We start from the raw sequence: 23,006 nt of genomic DNA, 5'->3' as shown, positions 1-23,006 counted from the left end.
CAGCTTAAGTCACATTTCAGGTTTGAAGAACGACTTCAAATTTGAAGTTCGGTTCTTGCATTCCACCCACTGATCTCAAAATATAACTGGATAGCGTATACGAAAAAATTTTTTGAAGCCAGTTTTGGCCTCCCAAGATGGCGGCGGAATTAAGGAATGGTGATATGAAAATTAAGAAACTGATGATAATCAAGTTTTATATCTTGAGTTCAAATATTGACAAATATATTAATTTCTAATAAAAATCTAGTTTTTTTGTTTAACATAAGATTTTTTTCATAAAAATAACGGAATATTACATATTTACTTAAATTTCAAATATAAATATTTTTTTATTTAACAAAACATATTCTTACAATAAGTTGCTCTATATTAACTTTCTGTTTTTCGTTTTTTAGAATAAATATGATAAAATAAAAATTCTCAGTAAAACTAAGTACAAATTTTAATTTTAATTTGCTTAAATTTGGTTTGTTTAATAAAAGTAAAGAAAAAGTATTTGTTTGCTTGTGCAGAAATCTCAAGTTTCAAATAGTTAGCATTTGTTATATAATTTATGAACCTTTTAGTTCTTAACTACCCAATGCTGTGTGCTAGAAGGTTAATAACGCAACAGCATGGTAGGCAGCTGATTTTATTTTTAAGATAAAATGTTTTTTAGGCATTAGTTCATCAGATAGGCACTAAAAAATTATAAATGCTGCATGAACTATTAACTGAGCGCTGTGATTACACACAACTCAGAGGTTCCTTTTAGAGTTATTATATATATATATATATATATATATATATATATATATATATATATATATATATATATATATATATATATATATATATATATATATATATATATATATATATATATATATATATATATATATATATATATATATATATATATATATATATATATATATATATCATAAAAATATTTTTGATTGGTTTTTGAATAGGATAAGTTTTGTTAATTGCTTTCTAAGCTTTTTTCCAGTTATTTTGGCAGTTTGTTTTTTACCCAGGTGATAAAGATATATATTTGCATAGTTTTCTGAAATAAGTTTAATCAGTGCAAATAAATGGTTATCAGTTATAGCTGAGTCAAACATATGAGATGTTTGTTCATTAAATATTTTTGAGTAATCAACTGATCTCAAAACAGCACTAGAAATGGCATTTTGAATTCTTATTTCATTTGGAAGGTTGCCATTTATTGAGGCAAGCAACCTTTGGAAACATCTTTCAGTTTCTTCGCATATGATAGCAACACTTTTGGTTGGTTTAATTAAACCTCCTCTGTCTTTGAATTTTAAAAAACTGGTTTGTTATGATAAGAAAGTACAAATGCATTCCAACATTTAGTGCTGATGGTTTATTGTAAATTTACAAAGCATAAGTTTTTTAATAAGATACATAATGTTGATAATGTTTGATAACATACAAAACATATGTTATCAAAACATTCCCTTAATGATTTGTTTTGAATAATAAGTTAAAAACAATTGACTCAATTATTAAGAGCTGAAATAGTACAAAGAATAATATATAAGTAAAATAATATATATTAAAAAATAACATTTTGTACTTAATATTTTTATTAAATACTATATCCATTAATACATATATTTATTAAATAATCCTAGAAGGAACCCCTGAGTTGTGTGTACTCACAGCCTCAGCTAATAGTTCATGTAGCATGTACATATCTGGTATCTTGCTACAAAAATTGAAAATATAAAATTTGTCAAAATTGTAAATAGACACCACTGCCGCTTACCATACAGTCATGTTATTAACCTTCTAGCACACTGCATTGGGTAACTAAGAACTAAAAGGTACATAGATTATGCATAAATATTATTTAATCGTAAAGTATCGAATATTTTGTACCTTAGTATCAAAATAATTACTTTAATTGTCTGATTTTTTTAGAAATCATTTCATTTCTTTAAAGTCATTAAAACTTTGTTTCATAGTCTAGTTTTTCTTTCAAAACTCTATTTATTTTCTTTAATATTTCTGTAAAAAGCCTTATAAAATGTACATCGATTATCGCTAGGAACTCCGATCGCCGCCATCTTGGGAGGCCAATTTTGGCTTCAATTTTTTTTTAAAAAGGCAATTGAATACGCTATCCAGTTATATTTTGAGATCAGTGATTCCACCTTATATCTCCAAGGGTCATTAAGATGTTGCTCCTTTCGGTCGTATTAGTGTTGACGCTCGAAGTTTATGAAAACCTCGGATTTTCTAATTGTACTGTAAATCAAGTTTTACTAAACTGAACATTACAGAAAAAAAAATCTGCTTGAAGATTCTTTTTATTTTTAAAGATATTCTCCTTTTTCAGATATGACAAAATCAGTCATACCCCAATGTCATAAATAATAGGAGTAGCGCCAAATATTGCCTCCTCATTTTTCCACAAATCATCTATTTAAACAAATTACAGATCAAATCAGTTTTCTGAACTATTCATCAAGTTTCTCAAGCTTTATTAGAGAGTTTCACAACACTTATGTATATAATAATAAAAAATGCACAAAATTTTCCAAGTCAGTACAAAAATTTCTATAATTACATTGTTTTTATGAAAACTACTTTTAGTAAAAATAGTATACTTCACTTGTACTATTTGATAGCAATGATAGTAATATGTTTAGACATTCTCAATAAGCACCATTATAAAACACATCTTAATGGTTTTCTTCAGGAAAAAAAATTTCTGCGAGAAGCTGATAAAGAATGGCTTCATCTGAAAAACTTGTTGCTGTTTCCTTTGAAGTGTTTGGAAAAGTGCAAAGTGCATTTTTTTAAAAAAGTTTTTTATAGTTTTGTGTAATATTTCAGTGATTTCTACTTTTTAACTAATTAGGTTTTTATTATTAATTTTCAATAGCTAAAACTAATATATCCTTTGTGTATAGCAAATTAAACAGCATGTATAAGAAGTTTCACCTTGCAAGTTCCATTGCTTCTTCTAATTTAAAGCCAGTCACTATATATACTAAAGTAATTTAGTCAGCTATTGTTTCTAAATTATACTTTTTTCAATTTTAGATGTATTTTTTCGCAAGGTGAGTAAGAAATTTGTTTGATTTATGTTTGAATATTGATTATTAACATAACTATTAATATACATACATTCATACATACATACATACATACATACATACATACATACATACATACATACATACATACATACATACATACATACATACATACATACATACATACATACATTCATACATTCATACATACATACATACATACATACATACATACATACATACATACATACATACATACATACATACATACATACATACATACATACATACATACATACATACATACATACATACATACATATATTTGTGCGTGTGTATGTTATTTAGTACACTGAGAAAAATGCAAGAAACTTGGGTTTGGTTGGTTGGGTGATGAATACAAAACAAAATACAGTTGTTGGTGTTGTGCAAGGAAAAGAAGAAAATGTCAAAAAAATGTAGAGAAGTAGCATTGTTTATATGTGTGTATTCATATATGTGTGTATACATATGCGTAGGTATTCACATTTGTTTGTTGTTCCTTTTATGCTAAGGAAACAGTGGCTTATGAATGAAGGAAGTCCAAAATCAAAAATTCAAAAGTGCATTTTCAAAGAGGAGAGTTTATCACAACATGAGACATTTGAAATTAAAAAGTATTAATTTGATTTTAAATGTTTTTGTTTGTGAAATTTTACTTGTTGAATTGTATAATGTAAATATTCCAATATTATTACCTTAAAGTTTTGTATGTAATAAATATTATTTAAAATACAAAGTATTTTATGTCTTTAAATATTTTAGTTTTTTTTAAATTTTCTTTTAAATAAAAACATGTAAAAAAAAGTTTTCTTTGTTAAAATAATAAAATAAAAATCAAACATTTATGCTACTTATGGAATCTATTTTTTATATTTGTTATTATTTATGTTATGTTTATGTTATCATTTATATTACATTTATTACTATTTATATTATACTATGTTATTTATACTATATTTATTATTATATATATTATATTTTTTATATTACATGCATTAGTATTTACATTATGTTAGTTATTATATTTTATTTATATTTTATTAATAGTTACTCATATTTTATTATTATTTATATTATATTTTTTGTTATATATTAGACCTTGCCCAATTGTTTGTCCAACTAAACCCAAATAGATTTGATTAGATTCAAATTTAGTGATCTGACTAGGCTTAATTTTTTTTTCATTTTCCTCCATCAAGTTCTGACTATTCACACTATGTGGTTAGTAGCCATTTGTTGTTGAAGTTACCATTATTCGTTTCAACGAATAAGGCACTGATCTCAAAATATAACTGGATAGCGTATACGAAAAAATTTTTTGAAGCCAGTTTTGGCCTCCCAAGATGGCGGCAGAATTAAGGAATGGTGATATGAAAATTAAGAAACTGATGATAATCAAGTTTTATATCTTAAGCTCAAATATTGATAAATATATAATGTTCTAATAAAAATCTAGTTTTTTTGTTTAACATAAGATTTTATTCATAAAAATAACGGAATATTACATATTTACTTAAATTTCAAATATAAATATTTTTTTATTTAACAAAACATATTCTTACAATAAGTTGCTCTATATTAACTTTCTGTTTTTCGTTTTTTAAAATAGATATAATAAAATAAAAATTCTCAGTAAAACTAAGTACAAATTTTAATTTTAATTTGCTTAAATTTGGTTTGTTTAATAAAAGTAAAGAAAAAGTATTTGTTTGCTTGTGCAGAAATCTCAAGTTTCAAATAGTTAGCATTTGTTATATAATTTATGTACCTTTTAGTTCTTAACTACAAAATGCTGTGTGCTAGAAGGTTAATAACACAACAGCATGGTAGGCAGCTGATTTTATTTTTAAGATAAAATGTTTTTTAGGCATTAGTTCATCAGATAGGCACTAAAAAATTATAAATGCTGCATGAACTATTAACTGAGCGCTGTGATTACACACAACTCAGAGGTTCCTTTTAGAGTTATTATATATATATATATATATATATATATATATATATATATATATATATATATATATATATATATATATATCATAAAAATATTTTTGATTGGTTTTTGAATAGGATAAGTTTTGTTAATTGCTTTCTAAGCTTTTTTCCAGTTATTTTGGCAGTTTGTTTTTTACCCAGGTGATAAAGATATATATTTGCATAGTTTTCTGAAATAAGTTTAATCAGTGCAAATAAATGGTTATCAGTTATAGCTGAGTCAAACATATGAGATGTTTGTTCATTAAATATTTTTGAGTAATCAACTGATCTCAAAACAGCACTAGAAATGGCATTTTGAATTCTTATTTCATTTGGAAGGTTGCCATTTATTGAGGCAAGCAACCTTTGGAAACATCTTTCAGTTTCTTCGCATATGATAGTAACACTGTCTTTGAATTTTAAAAAACTGGTTTGTTCGAAATGATAAGAAAGTACTAATCCAATCCAACATTTAATGCAGATAGTTTATTGTAAATTTACGTATCATAAATTTTTTGATAAGATACATAATGTTGATAATGTTTTATAACGTACAAAATATATGTTATCAAAACATTCCCTTAATGATTTGTTTTGAATAACAAGTTAAAAACAATTGACTCAATTATTGAGAGCTAAAATATTACAATGAATAATATATAAGTAAAATAACATATTAAAAAATAACATTTTGTACTTAATATTTTTATTAAACACTATATCTATTAATTACATATATTTATTAAATAATCCTAGAAGGAACCCCTGAGTTGTGTGTACTCACAGCACTCAGCTAATAGTTCATGCAGCATGTACATATCTTATCTTGCTACAAAAATTGAAAATATAAAATTTGTCAAAATTGTAAATAGACACCACTGCCGCTTACCATACAGTCATGTTATTAACCTTCTAGCACACTGCATTGGGTAACTAAGAACTAAAAGGTACATAGATTATGCATAAATATTATTTAATCGTAAAGTATCGAATATTTTGTACCTTAGTATCAAAATAATTACTTTAATTGTCTGATTTTTTTAGAAATCATTTCATTTCTTTAAAGTCATTAAAACTTTGTTTCATAGTCTAGTTTTTCTTTCAAAACTCTATTTATTTTCTTTAATATTTCTGTAAAAAGCCTTATAAAATGTACATCGATTATCGCTAGGAACTCCGATCGCCGCCATCTTGGGAGGCCAATTTTGGCTTCAATTTTTTTTTAAAAAGGCAATTGAATACGCTATCCAGTTATATTTTGAGATCAGTGGAATAAGGGAATGTGCGGGTCTCGATAAGAACCGAACGAGTCCCGACCCGAACGGGTATCGTACACCGATAAAAGCTAAAAATAGTTTTATCGGACTCCGATTACCCGAACGGGTATTACCCGATAAGGCCGATAAAATCGGGTAGTCGAACTTTTTTCATACCCAACCCAACTCAATCTTTCGGGTAATTTAAATAATCGGTTCCCGAAAGTTATTGATCCTATCGGTTCCCGAACCCGATTACCCGAACCGAACCCGATTACCCGAACGGCTCTGTCGGGTATTCTGTGAAAAAGGTCCATTTTGATTAAAGATAATTTATATTTTTAAAAAAGTTACCAAAATGAAATACAACCGTAATAATCACAATAATTACATTTTCACTTGACCTTTTGGAGTTAAACAAAATTTAATATATTTCCTTATGCTATTCACGCCATTCGTTTGGTAAAATAACTTTATCTCAATCTTTATTTAAAATGCTCGGACTCTAATTGGTTGTTACAAAAAACCCAAGGTAAGCCAAAACCAGTAAAAGCGATCGTAAAGCATCATTGTGTGTCAGAATTGTTTCCTTTTCCGTTTCTTGAAACGATGTTAAAAAGGTTGTAATTTTAAAATTTTGAGTTTAAAATCGGACGTGTGTAAAAGAGAAAAACATTTCAAATATGTTTGCTTGCCAGTTAAGTGCTCTGTCTTCACAAAGTCTTGGCGATGTTGATACTGAAAACGAAGAAGGAAGTGAATGTGAAAAAGAAAATCCAACACTATCTTCAGATCCAGATGACATACTTCCCTCTGAAAGCGAAGCCGAAAAAACAGGTAATACCTTGTTTAATACAATTAGTTTAATTTCTTTGCATAGTGCTTGTAAGTTTTTTCACAGGGTGCTAATTACCTTCAAGGATTGGTTAAAGTTGTAAAAAATCAAGAGACGATGGGAGGCATTCAAAGTTTTGTTTAAAGTTAATTTTAATCGTATGGTTAATTATCTGCCTAATTTTTATTAAATTTGTCATCTTAGATGTCCGCCCAAAACTGAAGCGTTCCCATACTCAAGGAAGTGAGGAAGGAGGTGCACGACAGAAACGCTCCCTAATTTGGCAGCATTTCCGGGAACCAACTGATTCAGAAAAAGGAGCTCATCAACTGTTGGGGAAATTCATCTGCTGCAAACTTTGTCCATGCAGTCGATTGAATTTTTTGACGGCAAACAGATCATCAACATCGAATGGTTGGCGCCAGCTTCAGTCTCATCATCCGAAGCAACTTCATCAAGAGCAATTACTTTCAGTTTGAGAAAAAAATGTTGCTTAAATTCTGCTCGGAAACCAAAAGCTCGTCATCATTTCCAAATGAGGACTCGAATGATGACATCGAGGAAGCCCCTGTTGACGCAATTAACTTTATGGACATGTATGACATTGAAGAAGACAAAGAACTTGTCGAAAATGATTTTTAAAAATTTGGTTCAGAACTCTTCCAATCTATTTCTTGCTAAGAAACTCATGAAAACAGTCACCGAATCAGTACATCTCCAAACTTTAAATGTTTATTTTAATCACTGTTAAGTAAAAATTCTAAAGTGAAATTGCTATACTTGCCAGTGTTTTGTTTTTCACATATATTTTCACATCATTTAACCTCTTTCATTTACTCATGTTGTTTAATTAACTGTGGACTTAAATAAAATATTTCATTAAGTAGCTCCCTGCTTAAGTAAGTTTAATTTAGTACGTTTTTCAAATTTTACATTAAACATTTTACAGACTCTTCCAAAGATGCTAAATTTACTGTAAGCAATAACTCATAGCAAAAATTTAGTGACTTTTAGCGAATTTTTTAAAAACTTTACTAAGTTTCGCAATTTTTTAAAAACTTTACTAAGTTTCGGGACCCGAACGGTGATAAAGCCAAAAACCGAACGAGTTCGGCTTTTCGGGAAAAAAAAAAGTTCAATACCCGAACGGGTACCCAATAATTTATCGGTTTCGGTTCCTTAGCTGTCGGTGCTCGTTAACCCGTTTGATCATTGTTTCGGGTAATCAGGATATCGGGTATTTTGCGGGTTTATACCCAAACGGGTTCGAGGCCCGAAAAATTTTTTGAAACTACCCGTTCGGCGGCCGAACGGGACCCGATGACATTCCCTACAACGAATCATTTTATCTATCGATGGAACCAATCAATTCTTTATCGTTTCTATGTAGATTGGTTGAATCAAGTTGCATAGATTACACAAAACCTCCGTTAAATTTAAAGGAGCCCATATACCTAACGCCACCTTGGAACCTTGGAACGCTAAAAAAGTTCCTACTTTTCTTGTTTATTATTTCAAAGTTTCATCGCTGAAAAATTACATCGCTTTCATCGCTGAAAATTACTCGATTCTGCTTTTGCACTAAAACTACGAAGCAATTTATTCGTTTAAAAATCAAAGGTGTTTTTAAGAATTGTGAAAAGAAAGGTGTAATTAAGAATTTGTGATTTTATTTTGCAATCATGAAGATATAGTCCGAAAGAATCTCATTTGTTCACATTTTATTGTTTCAATTAAACTAATACAAGTAAAAGTAAATAAATCAAAATAAACATACCCACATTCTCCCTGAATTGGTCTCTGCGTCCTTTATCAAACTATGCAAACTATGTGTAGATTTTATCGGAATCACTCGTTTACTGTAACAACTATAATGACTAGACCGAGCACTCTTCGCTAAGATCAATTCCCCTTTTGACATTATAAATAAAACAGATTTGTAAAACAAATCTATTTTATTTATAAAAATTTGTTTTTTCTATATATATATATATATATATATATATATATATATATATATATATATATATATATATATATATATATATATATATATATATATATATATATATATATATATATATATGTTTGTTTTTTATATATATATATATATGTATGTATGTATGTGTATGTATATGTGTATGTATAAAAATACATATTTATACATATATTTTGGAAAACATATTAAGAATAGAACACATGAACACAATTATTTTGATGATAATAATAAAATTGACTTTGAGGATGGTAAAAAAAAGCTAAAACCAAAACTATGGTTCGCTTAGCAAAATAAAGTAAAATGATTACTATTGCTATGCACACTTATGCAGCTTAAATTGAAACATTTTTGACTTATAAATAACTAGTGTTACCACCTCTTGATGTCATTACAGCCTGACAGCGCCGTGGCATATTTTCAATCAGAGATGTAATCGTTTCTTGAGGGATATCTTCCCACACGCGGATAAGACTTTGCCGCAACTCGTCTAGGCTGCTAGGTGGTGGATGTTAGCTTCTAACACGGCATCCCATTATGTTCCGAAGATACTCTATTGAATTCATATCTGGACTGCAAGCTGGCCACTCCAATATTAACATTATTTAAGTAGGGGAGAGCGGGGCAGTTTAGGACAGGGGTAGTTTAGGACAATGCGAATAATCCAAAAAATACTAACTCTTCAACAAAGTTAAATATATTCGTCGACTAAAAATACTTTCACACGTAAGCGTTATAGGATTTCTTTCACAAAGGCAGTCGGGTAGCTTTTCTACAAACGTTTTGTTGTTTAGGATATTTTTTTTAATTTTTTAATTCTTAAGTGTAAGGATTTACAAAGAAATTTACTCCACCCAAGGAATTATTTTTTGCATTTTTAGTGAAAGGGATATGTTCTGCGACATAAACAAAAAATTCAACGATAAAACATAAATTATTCACAAAAAAGTTGTGAAATGTTTCCTGAGATCAGGGTTGAGACAGCATTGGACAATTTTCACGGGGCACATTAGAACGTGTTGCGCGGACCAAAACAAACTTATCTTCAAATAAAATTATGCTAAGTTTAAAAATGATGCGAAATTATAAAAAGAAATGTGAAAAATTTATAAACGAGGAAAATTTTAAAATTGCAATTAAACATGTTTTTGATAAAACAATGAAGTTAAGAGAAGCTGCAGGTGTACTTTGGTTCTCTAAAAGTACGTTAGCTTAAAGAATAAAAATGCTCAGAAATAATCGGAAATCGAAAAGTGATAGCTTTTCAACCAAATATTCAGTGAATCAAGTATTTATTAATGCAGAAGAAGCTATGTTAGAAAATTATATGTTGAAATTATCAAAAATAAATTATGGTTTAACTTATTACCAAGCTAGAATTTTAGCATATGAATGTAGTAATACTTTGAAAAAATGTCCTGAACTATGGAGCTAAAATAAAATTGCTGGCATTCAATTGATGAAAGGATTTATGTTTTTTGTATTTATGTATGCTTTCTCTTTTTGTTTAGTCCATTGTGATAAGACATAAAAAGCTTTCTCTTTTTGTTTAGTCCATTGTGCTTCAACAGTTAACAATGCAACGTTAGCTTTTGTTTGCAGAATTGAAGTAATAAAAAATTAGATTTTAAGAAACATTTCTTGTCTTCTTCTTATTTTCCTAAACTGCCTCAACATTGTCCTAAACTACCCCTTTTGTGGGATAGTTTAGGACATTTGGTAGCTTCGATTTAAAGAAGAAAAAAAAACTATAATTTATTTGAACTAGCACGACTTTGCTTTTTTTTGAAGAACGAATACCTAAATTACCTTTTTCAGCAAAAAATTTAAGTTTTTGTCAAACAGTACGAAATCTGTAATACCTTTTTAAAAAAGTGTCCCAATGTGCCCCCCTCTCCCCTATTCAGTAACAATATGTGCTGTGTGTAGTCTAGCATTATCCTGCATAAGAAGGAATCTATCTCCAATGTACAACTCAAAAGGTACCACAAAAGGTTCTAAAATGTCTGTTAAGTATCGTTGAGAAGTCAGACGTCCACCATCAACAATAAAAAACTGTTTGCGAGCTGTTAAAGATATTCCGTCCCATACCATCAATGAACCGCCTTAATATAAAGTGCTTACGACAATGATTTTTTCTGTTAACTTGTTTCAATATCCTTATCAATCCAATTGGACTATAAAAATCAGTTTTCCTCATGAGCTTTTCAATTTCGCTATGGGCATGATCCACCTCTTGGACGCATGAATGATCTGAAGGGAATATTTCATAGTGATTGAGTTAATGTTAGGATTGTCTCTTAAAAAATGTAACACAGCATTTGATAATATACTATTCCGATTTTGAGGAACGCAGGAGTTACACCAAGTAATTAAGTCACTTAAGTTGTTTTCCTCTGCCACATCACTCAAAATTTTGCAAAAGGCACTGGCAAGACCATTGCCGCTTCTTCCCACCATTGATTCAGTCCATAATGCACAGTATACTTTTTTGGCTGTTGAAAAATAAGCTGTCAAATTATAGGCGCTTAGCTTTCTCAGATAAAAAAGGAAACTAATTTTTGCATGCGGAGTCAATATAACATTTTGAAGGTCAAAAAAAAAAAAAACCGGAACATTTTTATCTTTTTTTTCTTTAGTACGTATATCTCTCTTTTTTTAAAAAAAAAACTTGATGTCTTTCAAAGTCTTCTCTCAATTTTTCAGACATAGTATCAGTGTTTTCAGCAACTTTAAACTTCTCACAAAGGTCACATCTATCCTTTTTGGGAATGTGAAAACCAAGATTGAATTCGGTGGAGAAAATATGGTAGTAAATAGATTTTTTCAACATTTTCGTTTATACATTTCTCTTTGTAAAGATTATACATTTTTGAAATATTAAGGTGTGACTCAAGGTATTCTCTATTGGTACTTACATGACAATGTGACTCAATTGTTGGAAAAGATTTTATGTGATCCCTAGCTAAGTTGGTGTACGTTTTGGTGCACTGTGTAGTGTACGTTTGCCTTTCATGATTTTACCTCGTAGATCTTGTGCAGGAGTATTTGTTTTAACATATTTGACGTTGTGAGCTGTGTAAACTAGCTTTTGTGAAATTGACTGTATAGTTAGATAAAATGTTTTTCAAACACTGACTTTTTCTTCTTTTACATGAAAAAAATATCTATTGGCGTTATTCCTTTTTGAAAAAATTTGTTTTTCAGCGAGTCATCAGTTTTTATTTGCATTTTCACTATAATTATTTTCCTCGTGGTTTCTCTTTTAACTACGCAGCCTGGTTTTTATAACTGCATAAAAAACGTTTTTATTACAAGTTGTTTAAATTTTAATATTACTGATATTTTTGATTTAACAAGTTAATATAAGCTACTTTGTAAGATCAACGTTCCAAAGTGCACATATATCGACTAACCGTTGTAGATAAGTAAAGAAAAATGAAGAAGTATTGACTTTCTTTTTGGGGTAAGCACTGAAAAATATAGTTAGATAGACTTACTGTATGGGAATGGCGCGGCAAATTGTACTTAAATTGACTGCGGTAAGTTTGTAAATTTCTTAATGCAAAAACATCATTACTTTAAAATAAAAAGATAACTTTAGCTCATAAATCCCCTTTTATTTTGAATTATAATAGTTATTTCTTTGCTAATCGAAAGCAGTATTTTGTTTTGCAATGTGGCAGGTGTCAATTTGAGTAACTTTATAAAAAAGATTTGTTTTTAATTTTCAAATAATAGCATTAATGGTATTTTATTCTACATCGGTGTCAAATTAGAACACGTTTTTTTGATTTTCAGACCTATTTTTTATATGATTTTTGTTGGGTATAAAATTCTCAATCATAATAGTTAGTTAATAAAAGCCAGCAAGAGATTTTGAAGTTATTGTTAGTTAGAACCTCACTTCGTGCAGTAGTGAACCTTTCTCTCAGTGTTAAAAGCATTAAAAATCAGTCATCCAAGACATTGGTAGCTCGTTGTCTGCCTTGGCCAAATCGTCTGGTGTGATCACTGGTCTTTACAAACCTTTGTAGAACACTACCGACTGTTGTATGAGACACTCCAAATCTTCTACCAAGTTCGCGATTTGTTAATCCTTTATGGGACAAAGTAACAATTGCAGCACATTCATCACGACTTAAACTTCGTTTAGAACGCTGAATTGCGAACAGATGTGTTGCTCCAGTGGCAGTAATCTTTTCTACTATAAAAATCAATGCGTATTTTTCTTTTTGAAGTAAAGTTTAATTGCAGCAAAACATGTTACTTATGGAAAGCAGCAATAATTTCTAAATTAAATAAAAGAAACGGAATTAAATTTACAAAAGACGTAAAAATAAATATTATCATTATCTCTGTAATTGAAAAATCCGGGAAATATACAATATATTTCAAAATAAGTCGGAATTTATAAGCTGTTCGTTAATTTTGCGGTTAGGTGTGATATATACAGTACTGTGAATAAGTTTTAGCCCACTTATTAAAACTCGTGTTTTTTTAACAGATTTTTAATAATAGCTTCCGATTATTTTTTTATATAAAATGTCTAACTTCAAACAATGCAAAACACTATTTTAACAAACAAAAGCAATATTTATCAAAATTTTACATTGGATTTTTGTATTTAGATATCTAACGTGTTTATTTTTATTGTATGCTGATCTAAACCCAATTCGTATCAGCTCGTTTGTTTTTAGTTTGCTCCTGCATTTTTGTTTATTTATTGCTGTGAAGGCTTCATATTAGATGATAGTACAGTTTACAAAGATATTTTATAGATACTGTGTGTTTAATATTATTTTTTGTTTTTTTAAGAGCAAAACTTCTTCTAATTTACGTTTTTTTTTGTTTTTTTTTCTTCTTTTGTATTATTATTTTTATTGTTATTTAAGTAACAAAATGGGTAAAATTCCACTACTGGAACGTAAATAAATTATCGTGCTTCATGAAGAAGGTTATTCTCAATGACAAATTGTCCAAAAAACAAAATATTCAAAGACAGCCATTAGAGAAATTATAAAAAAACTTAAAAACACAGGATCTCTTGAGGATAAAATTTGAAGTGGAAGACCTCCAAAGCTTACAAAACATGACATAAAGTATTTAAAAAATGTGTCTCTGCGAAATCAGAAAAAAACCTCCATTGAACTAGCCCAAGACATTCAGGCTGCGACTGGGACAAATGTTTCCTCATCTTGCATTCGACGACATTTGCTAAAGCTGGGCTAAGAGGGTGTGTTGCAGTTCAAAAGCCTTTACTACGTCGTGGCAATAAAGAAAAAAGACTTAAATATGCAAAGCAGCATAATAATTGGACGCAAGGAATGTTAAACCGCATACTATACACAGATGAATCAAAATTTGAATTGTTCGGTAGCAGAAGACAACAATATGTAAGAAGAAGGGTAGGAGAGGCTTGATTGTCTACATCCAACAATCAAGCATGGGGAGGTTCTGTTTTAGTTTGGGGTTGTATTTCATCATCTGGAGTAGGTGGTTTAATCAGAACTGATGGCAAACTGACAGGAGAACAGTATAAAGAAATTTTAAGACATCATGCAATACCATCTGGAATGAGACTAATTGGTAATAATTTCATTCTACAGCAAGATAATGATCCCAAACATTGGTCCCGAGTGGCCAAAAAATATTTACAGGACATGAGTGAGGAGGGAATTCTCGAAGTAATGAACTGGCCTCCACAAAATTTCATTACAAATTTATATGAATCAATTCCCAGGAGATTCGCTTCTGTGATCAACGCAAAAGGCGGACATACGAAGTATTATTTGTTCTTTCTTTTTGTATCATATTTTATCAAATTATTTCTAGATATTTTTGTTTATAATATATGTGTCTATAAACCTGATTTTTTTTTACTTCATAAGTCCTTTATATTTTAACGATAAAATCAAAAATAATTATAAACTTATGGTGGGCTAAAACTTATTCACAATGCTGTATATATATATATATATATATATATATATATATATATATATATATATATATATATATATATATATATATATATATATATATATATATATACATGCACACACATATATATAACACACACACACATATAAACTATATGTTAAATTATATACAAAGTTTGTCAAAAAGCAATCGAAACGGATTTTATTTTATTTTTTTAAAGACTGTTGAAAAACTTTGAATAAAGTGAAATAAAATAATGCAACACTAGGAAGAAGACATTAATTTTAGAATGTGTGCCTATTTTTAAAAATATCGGAAGTTTTAAAAAACATCGGAAATTAAAAAGGAAAAACCTACTGTTCAAAATCAAAATCGCACCGTGCACGTGCAAATACTTGCCAAGTTTTCATGTTGAAATACTGTGTTTCTTCTAATGGCGCATGGGTTGCCAACTATGTAAGACAACCAATTGCATTATTTTGTAGCGTGTCTTCACTAAATTTAGCAAGGATTCAAAATTCTTTGATAAATAAGCTTTTCCTGAATATTTATTTCATAAACCAAAGTCTTTTGAGTTTGTCTCTCAAAATTTTTTTAAGCATCGACGTTTCGTTTTTCGGAACATAAAAAAATAAGAACAAAAATCGAAAAACCAAACGCTGATGCTTAAAAATGTTAAAAATTTTTTTTCGATTATGATACAACAAAAATTTAAAAAGCGAAAGAGAATGTTCGCGTTTTCCCTTTTATTTAGCACTAACTGAACAATACTGGAAAAAAAATGTTGTTCATGACTAGAAAAAGGTTGGTTTACATCTTGCGATTTTACTTAGGGTAGAAAGTCTCTCCCAACCATTTGAGTCGATTTCATCATTTTCATATCATCGTATTTTTTAACTATCTTATTTGGTAATAAAAACAAAAATGTCAGGGTATTATACTCATAATAGCAAAACAGGAAAAAATTTTCTGAGTAAAAACTTCTTAAAAACACCCATTTTATGTCGAATTATGTCATAACAGAGAATTGCGTCATTGAGTAGTTACTAATATTGTCGCAAATAACACTTTTTTTTTTTTAGCGCCCAACATCGTCAAAGTTGCGGTTTTTCTGAACGTGATAGAAAGTTTCTTTTTTACGAAAAATCTGCCGTGCTCTTAAAAAACCAGTTACTTCTATGAAATAAGTAGAGTCGACGCTTTGAAGAATAAGTGGTCTCATGATCAGTTTATTCTCGCGTAGTTTTAAATAAGAATTCCAGCAAATCTACTTTTTCTTCGCAGAGGAGCAAGGTTGGTTTTTCTTGTTCGGACAAATATTTTTGAGTAAAAACTTGTTACTTTTTTTTTGTCAAGTTTGTTTTAAAGTAACTCCCGTAATGCTGTTCGTTTCATTGTAAAAGTTTTTTTAGTGTTAAAAATATGTTTTCATTTCTTTAGAACCAGAGGAAAAAATAAAATGTTTACTGACGGTTTTAATTTCACTGAGGAGTGGGAGGATAGTGACACGGTAATTTATGTAGAGGGAGGGGCACTTTATGTTCACAAGGCGATCCTTACGTTGAGTTCACCTGTTTTTAGGAAAATGCTATCGTCAGATTTCATTGAGAAAGCAACCCATTCAATTGAGCTGCCTGGCAAAAAAAAGAGTCGAATAGTTGAGCTTCTTACTCATATTTACCCATATCCTCCAGAATTTTCTGGTGAGATAATTTACTGAAAAGATTTAATCTAGGTATTAAAATGAGATAAGTAAATAGGTAAGAGAGAATTTCCAAGAGGAAGAGATTAAGTTGGTAAAATTAGTTCGAGAGCTGGTGAATTGAAAAATGGCCTTTTTCATTATTGAACCAACTAAGACTAAGTTATGTGTAGCAGGGGGGGATCAGATTTTATAGCTGTAGTGTATGACATGAATAATAATGTATAAAGAAACGAATTAAATTAAAAGAGGATTTCCAAATATTTGGGTTAAACATACTTGATAAAGTATCCTAGGTTTGTATGAAAGCGTTAGATTTTAAGTGGTGTATAAATACGGATCTTCTAAACAATTGTACGTTCTTTAACACCCCCAATTTCTTTTTAGATGATTCAAATTTTGAATCTCTGTTAAGATTAACTCGAGAGTATCAAATGGACAGACTAACAAAACGAGTTGAAAGCGAACTTCTCCTTAGATCTCCAACAATTGAAACGCTTTTGTTAGGACAAGAGTTCTCTCTTCATAATCTTGTCGAAAATAGTGTCCGCGCTCTATCACTCCAATATTTCACTGAAGTAAAAAATCACCCTAAGTTCTCACTCATAACGTCTGAAAACGTTGTAAAAATCTTGGAAGAAAATATAAAGTACAGCAACCAAAAGTATCAGAACGAGACACTCCAATATAACTTGAAATTAGAAAACATTAGGAACGTTGTAAGCAAAATTAGTAAATGTTACGGGTACAATGGACTACCCTGGCCAATGGTGTGCGGGTGCCCTCGCTATTCAAAAGAGTGCACTTTCTGTAATTCTGCTCTTAAGGACTTTATCATAAAAAGTTGCGACGAGTTAAAATCATTTCTAGCTTCTTAGAACCATTTGCTTTTTTGATGCAAAATTCTATGCTTTCGAAATGGAACTGTTGAACACATATGAAGTTTAAGTAATAAGATCTTTTAAAACATTTTACCGAATTATCAGTGATCTTCTTTTCCTTGACAATCTGCATTAGCTCTGTCTTCTTTTGAAGAAACTGACTCTTAGTGTTTAGATGCATAAGAAAATTGTCTTTTAATAATAACACAAAAGTATGAAGAGATTTGTAAAATTAAATTTTTTTAAATTTGTAGATTAAAACTAATTTTATGGTTTTTAGGCTGTGAGTATTCATTATTCTTAAACTCCAATTAATTTAAAAAACATTTTGAATGCAAAGAAAAGCCCTCTTTTCATAAAGTATCGCAGACATCACATCAGAGAATAAAACAAATATTTTAAAGATGTCTTTTATTCAAAATCATTTTCGGAAAACGAATCAGTTGCGGATAAAGAAAGTTCTGAATTTAAAAAACCATTGGAATTTAATTACAAATTCATAAAATCACAAAATATGCCTCAATCCACATACCAATCACAAGTGTGTGTCCATTTTTATTTCCAGTTATGACTTTTCTTTCAAAGTTTTAACTTACGTTAAATGATGTGAAGTTATGACCTATAGTTTACTTCCAACAGCCAAATTCATTGGGATTGAAGTTAAACAAATTTTATTTGGATTTGAGTTTGGTCATATTTTTTAAATGAGCAGCAGCAAAATTACTGAAAACTTTTAAAAAGAGAAAATAAACAAGTGCAGGTTTTTTTTTCATGTTGTGTAAGTTCATTTCTTCTTTACTTGCTTTAACAGTTCAAAATTAATTTGTATAGTTAAATTACTAACACAACTATTATTTCATTTTTTTTACTCTTCGCTTTGTTGGTTTTTGAAAGCCCCTTTTTTCTCCATAATTATAGTTACTTTAGAACTTTTTTAAACAGTCATGTTATTTGTTTCTAGTTATTCTATGAACTGTTAAGAAAAAAAAACATTTAAGCTCATGCGGCCAATATACAGTATTGGACAAAACATTTGCAACCAACATCGAACAATGCTAAAAAGTGTTCCTAATTTTACATGTCTTAAAAACGAAACGAACTATACTACCACAGCAAACAGCTCAGGAGTCTGGAGTCATAGCATGCCATGACATGAGCAATCAGCTGACAGGTGATAGCACACAGGCAGAATATCGTTGACAAGTGCCATTTTGCAGCGGACAAAACAAGTGCAACTTTTTTGGTTTGTTTCATTTTCTTAAGTCTGGTCCGTGTCAACGTCACGGAAGTTTTTTAATAATTAAAGGAAGTATCCAGAAGTTTCCAGAAGCATGCAGAAGCTTCCAGAAGTTTCCAGAAGAAGCATCTGGAAGCATCCAGTAGCATCCAGTAGCATCCAGAAATATTTATTATTTTTATGACTTCAAGTGCAAAAATGGCTCCCGACAGTCTTGGATTGGAACTAAGAAAGAAAATTATTGGCGATTACGTAAGTGGAATGTCACAAAAAAGTATTTGTGATAAATAACGCGTGAAAAAATGGACCGTATCAAGACTATGTTCCAAATATCGTTCTACGGGGAAGTTGGCAGCAAATAACAAAGGTGGAAGACCGCGTTCCATCACTTCTAGAGAGGATTCTATGATCGTCAGATCCGTCAAGAAGGATCCCTGGATATTATCAGTCAAGATACAAAAGCAATTAGAGCTGCCTGTATCGGACCGAACAATTAGACGACGTGCTGTTGAAGCCGGATTGTTTTCTCGACGCCCTGCAAAGAAACCGCTGATTTTACTAAAAAACCAGAAGAAAAGACTCCTGTTTGCTACACCTCATATTGACTGGAATGTGCAGAAATGACGAACTGTCCTGTTCAGTGATGAATCGAAGTTCAACATCATTGGGAGCGATGGCATTTGCCGTGTACGTCGACCGGCCGGAAAACGCCTCGATTTACGTTACTGCCATAAGACCGTGAAGCATGGTGGAGGCAATGTAATGGTCTGGGGGTGTTTTTCTGCTAACGGTCTAGGTCCAATACATTGAAACGATGGAATAATGGACCGTTTCATGTATAAAAATATCCTGAAAGATGTTATGTCACCTCATGCTGAATGGAATATGCCAATAAAATGGGTTTTTCAGCAAGACAACAATCCGAAAAACACTGCAAAAGTAGTCAAGCAGTGGTTTCAAGATAACCACCTATCGGTGATGGATTGGCTGCCTCAATCTCCGAATCTCAACCCTATCGAGAACCTGTGGGAGATGGTCAACCGCAGAATTAATCGTGAAGGTGTTCGTAATAAGGATCAACTGTTTGAACAAATCCAAAAGGTCTGGGCAGCGATTCCACAAAGTTTCATTGATCACCTGATCGAATCTATGCCTCGAAGATGCAAGGCTGTGGTCGACAACAAAGGATTCGCCACAAAATATTGATAGCGAAATACAGCTTGGTCAACATTTTGTTGAGTTGTACTTGTTTTGTCCAGAAGGAAATCAACTTTTTTTAATACTTTTAGTTATAATACCTTGAGACAAAATTGCATTTTGTCTCAAGGTATTATAACTAATAATCTTAAAGTTCATAAAAAATTTATTGGTTTCAGAAAATTTTATTGGAAAGAAATATAAAGTATGTATTTTTAATGAGCATTTTTGATAAAACATTTTTAAACAGTCAGTCATGTAAAGCTACTTTAACTTATAATAATCTTATTTTTTTTATGATTATTGTTGTTACTAATAGTAACAGCATATGATAATAAAAATAATAACATCATATCTTTAGTTGCATATCCTTGAGCCTTCTACAAGTGATCTACTACCTTATTTTTAACCTTTTCTAGATATATCAAAAGAAGTAATCTTATATTCCTATCTAATGTCTCATTACTGGATAAATAATGAGTCTTCATGATGAATCATTAAAACATTTATGTAGAAACTGTGGCTGCCTAATAAAACAGATCACTATCAATTAAAATCTGTTGTTATCTTTAAACAAACAACTCTTAGTTTTTACAAGCTGGATATAACTTCAGACAATCAAAAAGTTCATCCTGAATATTTAGGCAAATCATGTTACATGGTCTTATGCAGGTTAGATTTAAAATCAAATAAAGGCTTTGAACTTGAGAGGAGTGATAAATTCTTCACTTTTTCTGAACACAGAAACCTGTTACGTATGTAACACACTCACAAGAGTTGGAAGAAAAAAAAAGTACATGTGATAAGTATTCATTAATAATATTCATCAACAGTTAAAAGCAGTTGCATCAACACATGGTTTTGACTGTTACAACGAAATATATAATGTTACAACAAAAATAACAAAGATTATTTTGTAAAATCAAATCGCCAATCAAATCGCAAATCATGTGGAGACAAAATATTTTAAATTGGGAAGTGCCATTATCCATTAACATTAAGAAATCTCTTTCAGATCAAATAAATCTTCAATCTGCCAATATTATATTCTCCAACATTTCATGCATAAACATCTGCACACACATATATATATATGATTTGTTACAGTTTTTCTACTGAACGGCATTATTAAAGTTTTATCTTCAATTACATTAACATTAACCTGGCAACCATTAACATCTAACATTAATATGTAACATTAATATGTAACATTAATATGTAACATTAATATGTAACATTAATATGTAACATTAATATGTAACATTAATATGTAACAAAATTAATAAAAATAATTTTATAAGTATTGAGCAAGTACTGCAGGCTAAAATATTTTAAAACACTGATTTAAATGGATGAATGTTTTAAATCTTTTATTGCATAGTTTTGCAAATATATGAATTTTATGTAAATTATTCATATAAATGTATAATACTTTGTATAATAAAATATATCTAAATGGGAATAAAATTAGGATTTTCAAAGATTTAATTTGTAACCAGTTTCTGTGGCAGAATGGATAGAAACTTTTGTTAGTTAATAAAAGGTCTATTGACACAGAAATGATGTCTGCTCTTCATAAACCTGGGTTTCTTTCTATCATTTTTTAAGAGCATCGAATCTCAAATCTCATTTCTCAAAACACGTGGTAAGATCAAAATTGTTTTTGTCTTTTTGTTTAACAAATATTGTCTCCATTTTAAAAAGGTTACCATTTTTAAAATTGAGACAATATTTGTTAAACAAAAATTATTGTGCAAATTTTTGTGATAATAAAAAAACTAGAACAGCAAATTGGAAGCAACACGTAAATTTTGTTCCTATAAATGGTCAAATCTATTTTCTAAGGGCTATAAATAATATCGAAGAGTGTTTGGCAAGTATCATATGCCGTGAGGATGTCATGTGTAACTGCCTGCCTTCAGATATTAAAGCTAATAATTGCCGTGATATCTGCTGCGATTTAACAAGGTCCTATGTACTAAATATTGATAAATGTAAAGGTAGCTATAAGTTAACTTGCCTTAATTAAGAAAACAAATGTGAATTTGAAAGTCGAAAATATAAAGTGAATACTGATTAGAAAACTGATTTACTTTTATGTTTTTTTGTTGTTTTTTTTCTTTGTTTTCTTTTGTTTTTCATTGTCAAATAGCTTAAAACTATACTCAATAGAAATACGCATTTTTTACTTTACTAATACATTTAATCAACTCTCCTCGTCCAGATTTTCTCTGGTGAACACAACTTAATTTTATATTAGAAAACACCTCGTCGTTGTTTGCTACTGTTTCAATTTATTCTTGATTCCAGACTTTTTCTTTCTTAGTTTGAGCTCTAAGTTTGCCACCCTTTGTTCACTGTTCGCAATTTACACAAACTCTGTTTCCGCTTCTCTCAACTTTGTGAGATTGCATGTTGTCTACTTTATTTTAACGTGCTCTGATATGCAATAACTTTTTTTTTATCCTGTGTAAAACGATATCTTTTGAGCAATAAAAGAGTTTGAAGTCAATTTTTTTGTAAGAAACAATATTTTTTATTTAGGTGAGAATTTAAAAGTTTGCTAAGGCACGAATGATTTTTTTAAAAATACTTTTTAAGCCTTCAGAAAATTTCTTTTTAAAGATTTTTTTATTTTACCATCAAATAAAAATGCAAAAGAAACAAAAAAAAATTACTGAACCGTTCAACTTTTTTTCTTCTTTTTACTCTAACCTCAGCTTACTCTACACATTAAAATGAATGTCTACTAATCGATATATAAATTTTTATAAAAATTACTTTATAGATATAATAAATCTTTAAAATTACAGCTCGTCAGTTGAAAAGCACTTAAGCAAATAAATTACAACGTCTTTATTAAGATTCTTTTTCAATGTGCATGATT

The 23,006-nt window shown here is 29.7% G+C and overlaps 2 protein-coding genes across 6 annotated transcripts; both read left to right on the top strand.

Moving 5' to 3' along the window:
* The first annotated feature begins 2,144 nt into the window (after positions 1-2,144).
* On the top strand, positions 2,145-7,949 carry LOC149880100 (acylphosphatase-1-like). Of its 5 annotated transcripts, XR_016446497.1 has the most exons (6): positions 2,145-2,803; positions 3,061-3,077; positions 3,402-3,511; positions 3,608-3,709; positions 7,027-7,165; positions 7,368-7,949. XR_016446497.1 is itself a non-coding variant. In XM_090071037.1 (5 exons), exons 1-5 carry the CDS (start codon positions 2,746-2,748, stop codon positions 7,028-7,030), a joined length of 291 nt encoding a protein of 96 aa, XP_089927163.1. In that variant the 5' UTR covers positions 2,145-2,745; the 3' UTR covers positions 7,031-7,949. The 5 variants fall into 5 exon arrangements, 4 of the variants coding, with proteins under 4 accessions (XP_089927163.1, XP_089927161.1, XP_089927160.1 ...); XM_090071037.1 differs by having other exon boundaries at positions 7,027-7,949; XM_090071035.1 differs by lacking the exons at positions 7,027-7,165; positions 7,368-7,949 and having other exon boundaries at positions 3,608-3,934.
* Positions 7,950-16,201: 8,252 nt separating this feature from the next.
* Positions 16,202-17,682, top strand: LOC149880099 (BTB and MATH domain-containing protein 36-like). Its single transcript, XM_090069991.1, has 3 exons — positions 16,202-16,395; positions 16,543-16,805; positions 17,192-17,682. The coding sequence occupies exons 2-3, from the start codon at positions 16,562-16,564 to the stop codon at positions 17,680-17,682; spliced, it is 735 nt and encodes a 244-aa protein (XP_089926117.1). The 5' UTR covers positions 16,202-16,395; positions 16,543-16,561.
* The last annotated feature ends 5,324 nt before the right edge of the window (positions 17,683-23,006 follow it).

Source organism: Hydra viridissima, unplaced genomic scaffold (genome assembly GCF_058129835.1).
Source record: "Hydra viridissima isolate aposymbiotic clone 2 unplaced genomic scaffold, HvirCarnegie_v1 scaffold_13, whole genome shotgun sequence".
NCBI classification, from domain to species: domain Eukaryota; kingdom Metazoa; phylum Cnidaria; class Hydrozoa; order Anthoathecata; family Hydridae; genus Hydra; species Hydra viridissima.
This window is presented reverse-complemented; position numbering and strand designations above follow the sequence as displayed.

Excerpts from the sequence above, each read along its gene's own strand:
- LOC149880099 (XM_090069991.1), top strand. The coding sequence starts at position 16,562 with ATGTTTACTGACGGTTTTAATTTCACTGAGGAGTGGGAGGATAGTGAC. Across the intron at positions 16,806-17,191 it reads ATATCCTCCAGAATTTTCTG|ATGATTCAAATTTTGAATCT; the intron begins GTGAGATAATTT and ends ATTTCTTTTTAG.
- LOC149880100 (XM_090071034.1), top strand. The coding sequence starts at position 7,012 with ATGTTTGCTTGCCAGTTAAGTGCTCTGTCTTCACAAAGTCTTGGCGAT. Across the intron at positions 7,166-7,367 it reads AAGCGAAGCCGAAAAAACAG|ATGTCCGCCCAAAACTGAAG; the intron begins GTAATACCTTGT and ends TTGTCATCTTAG.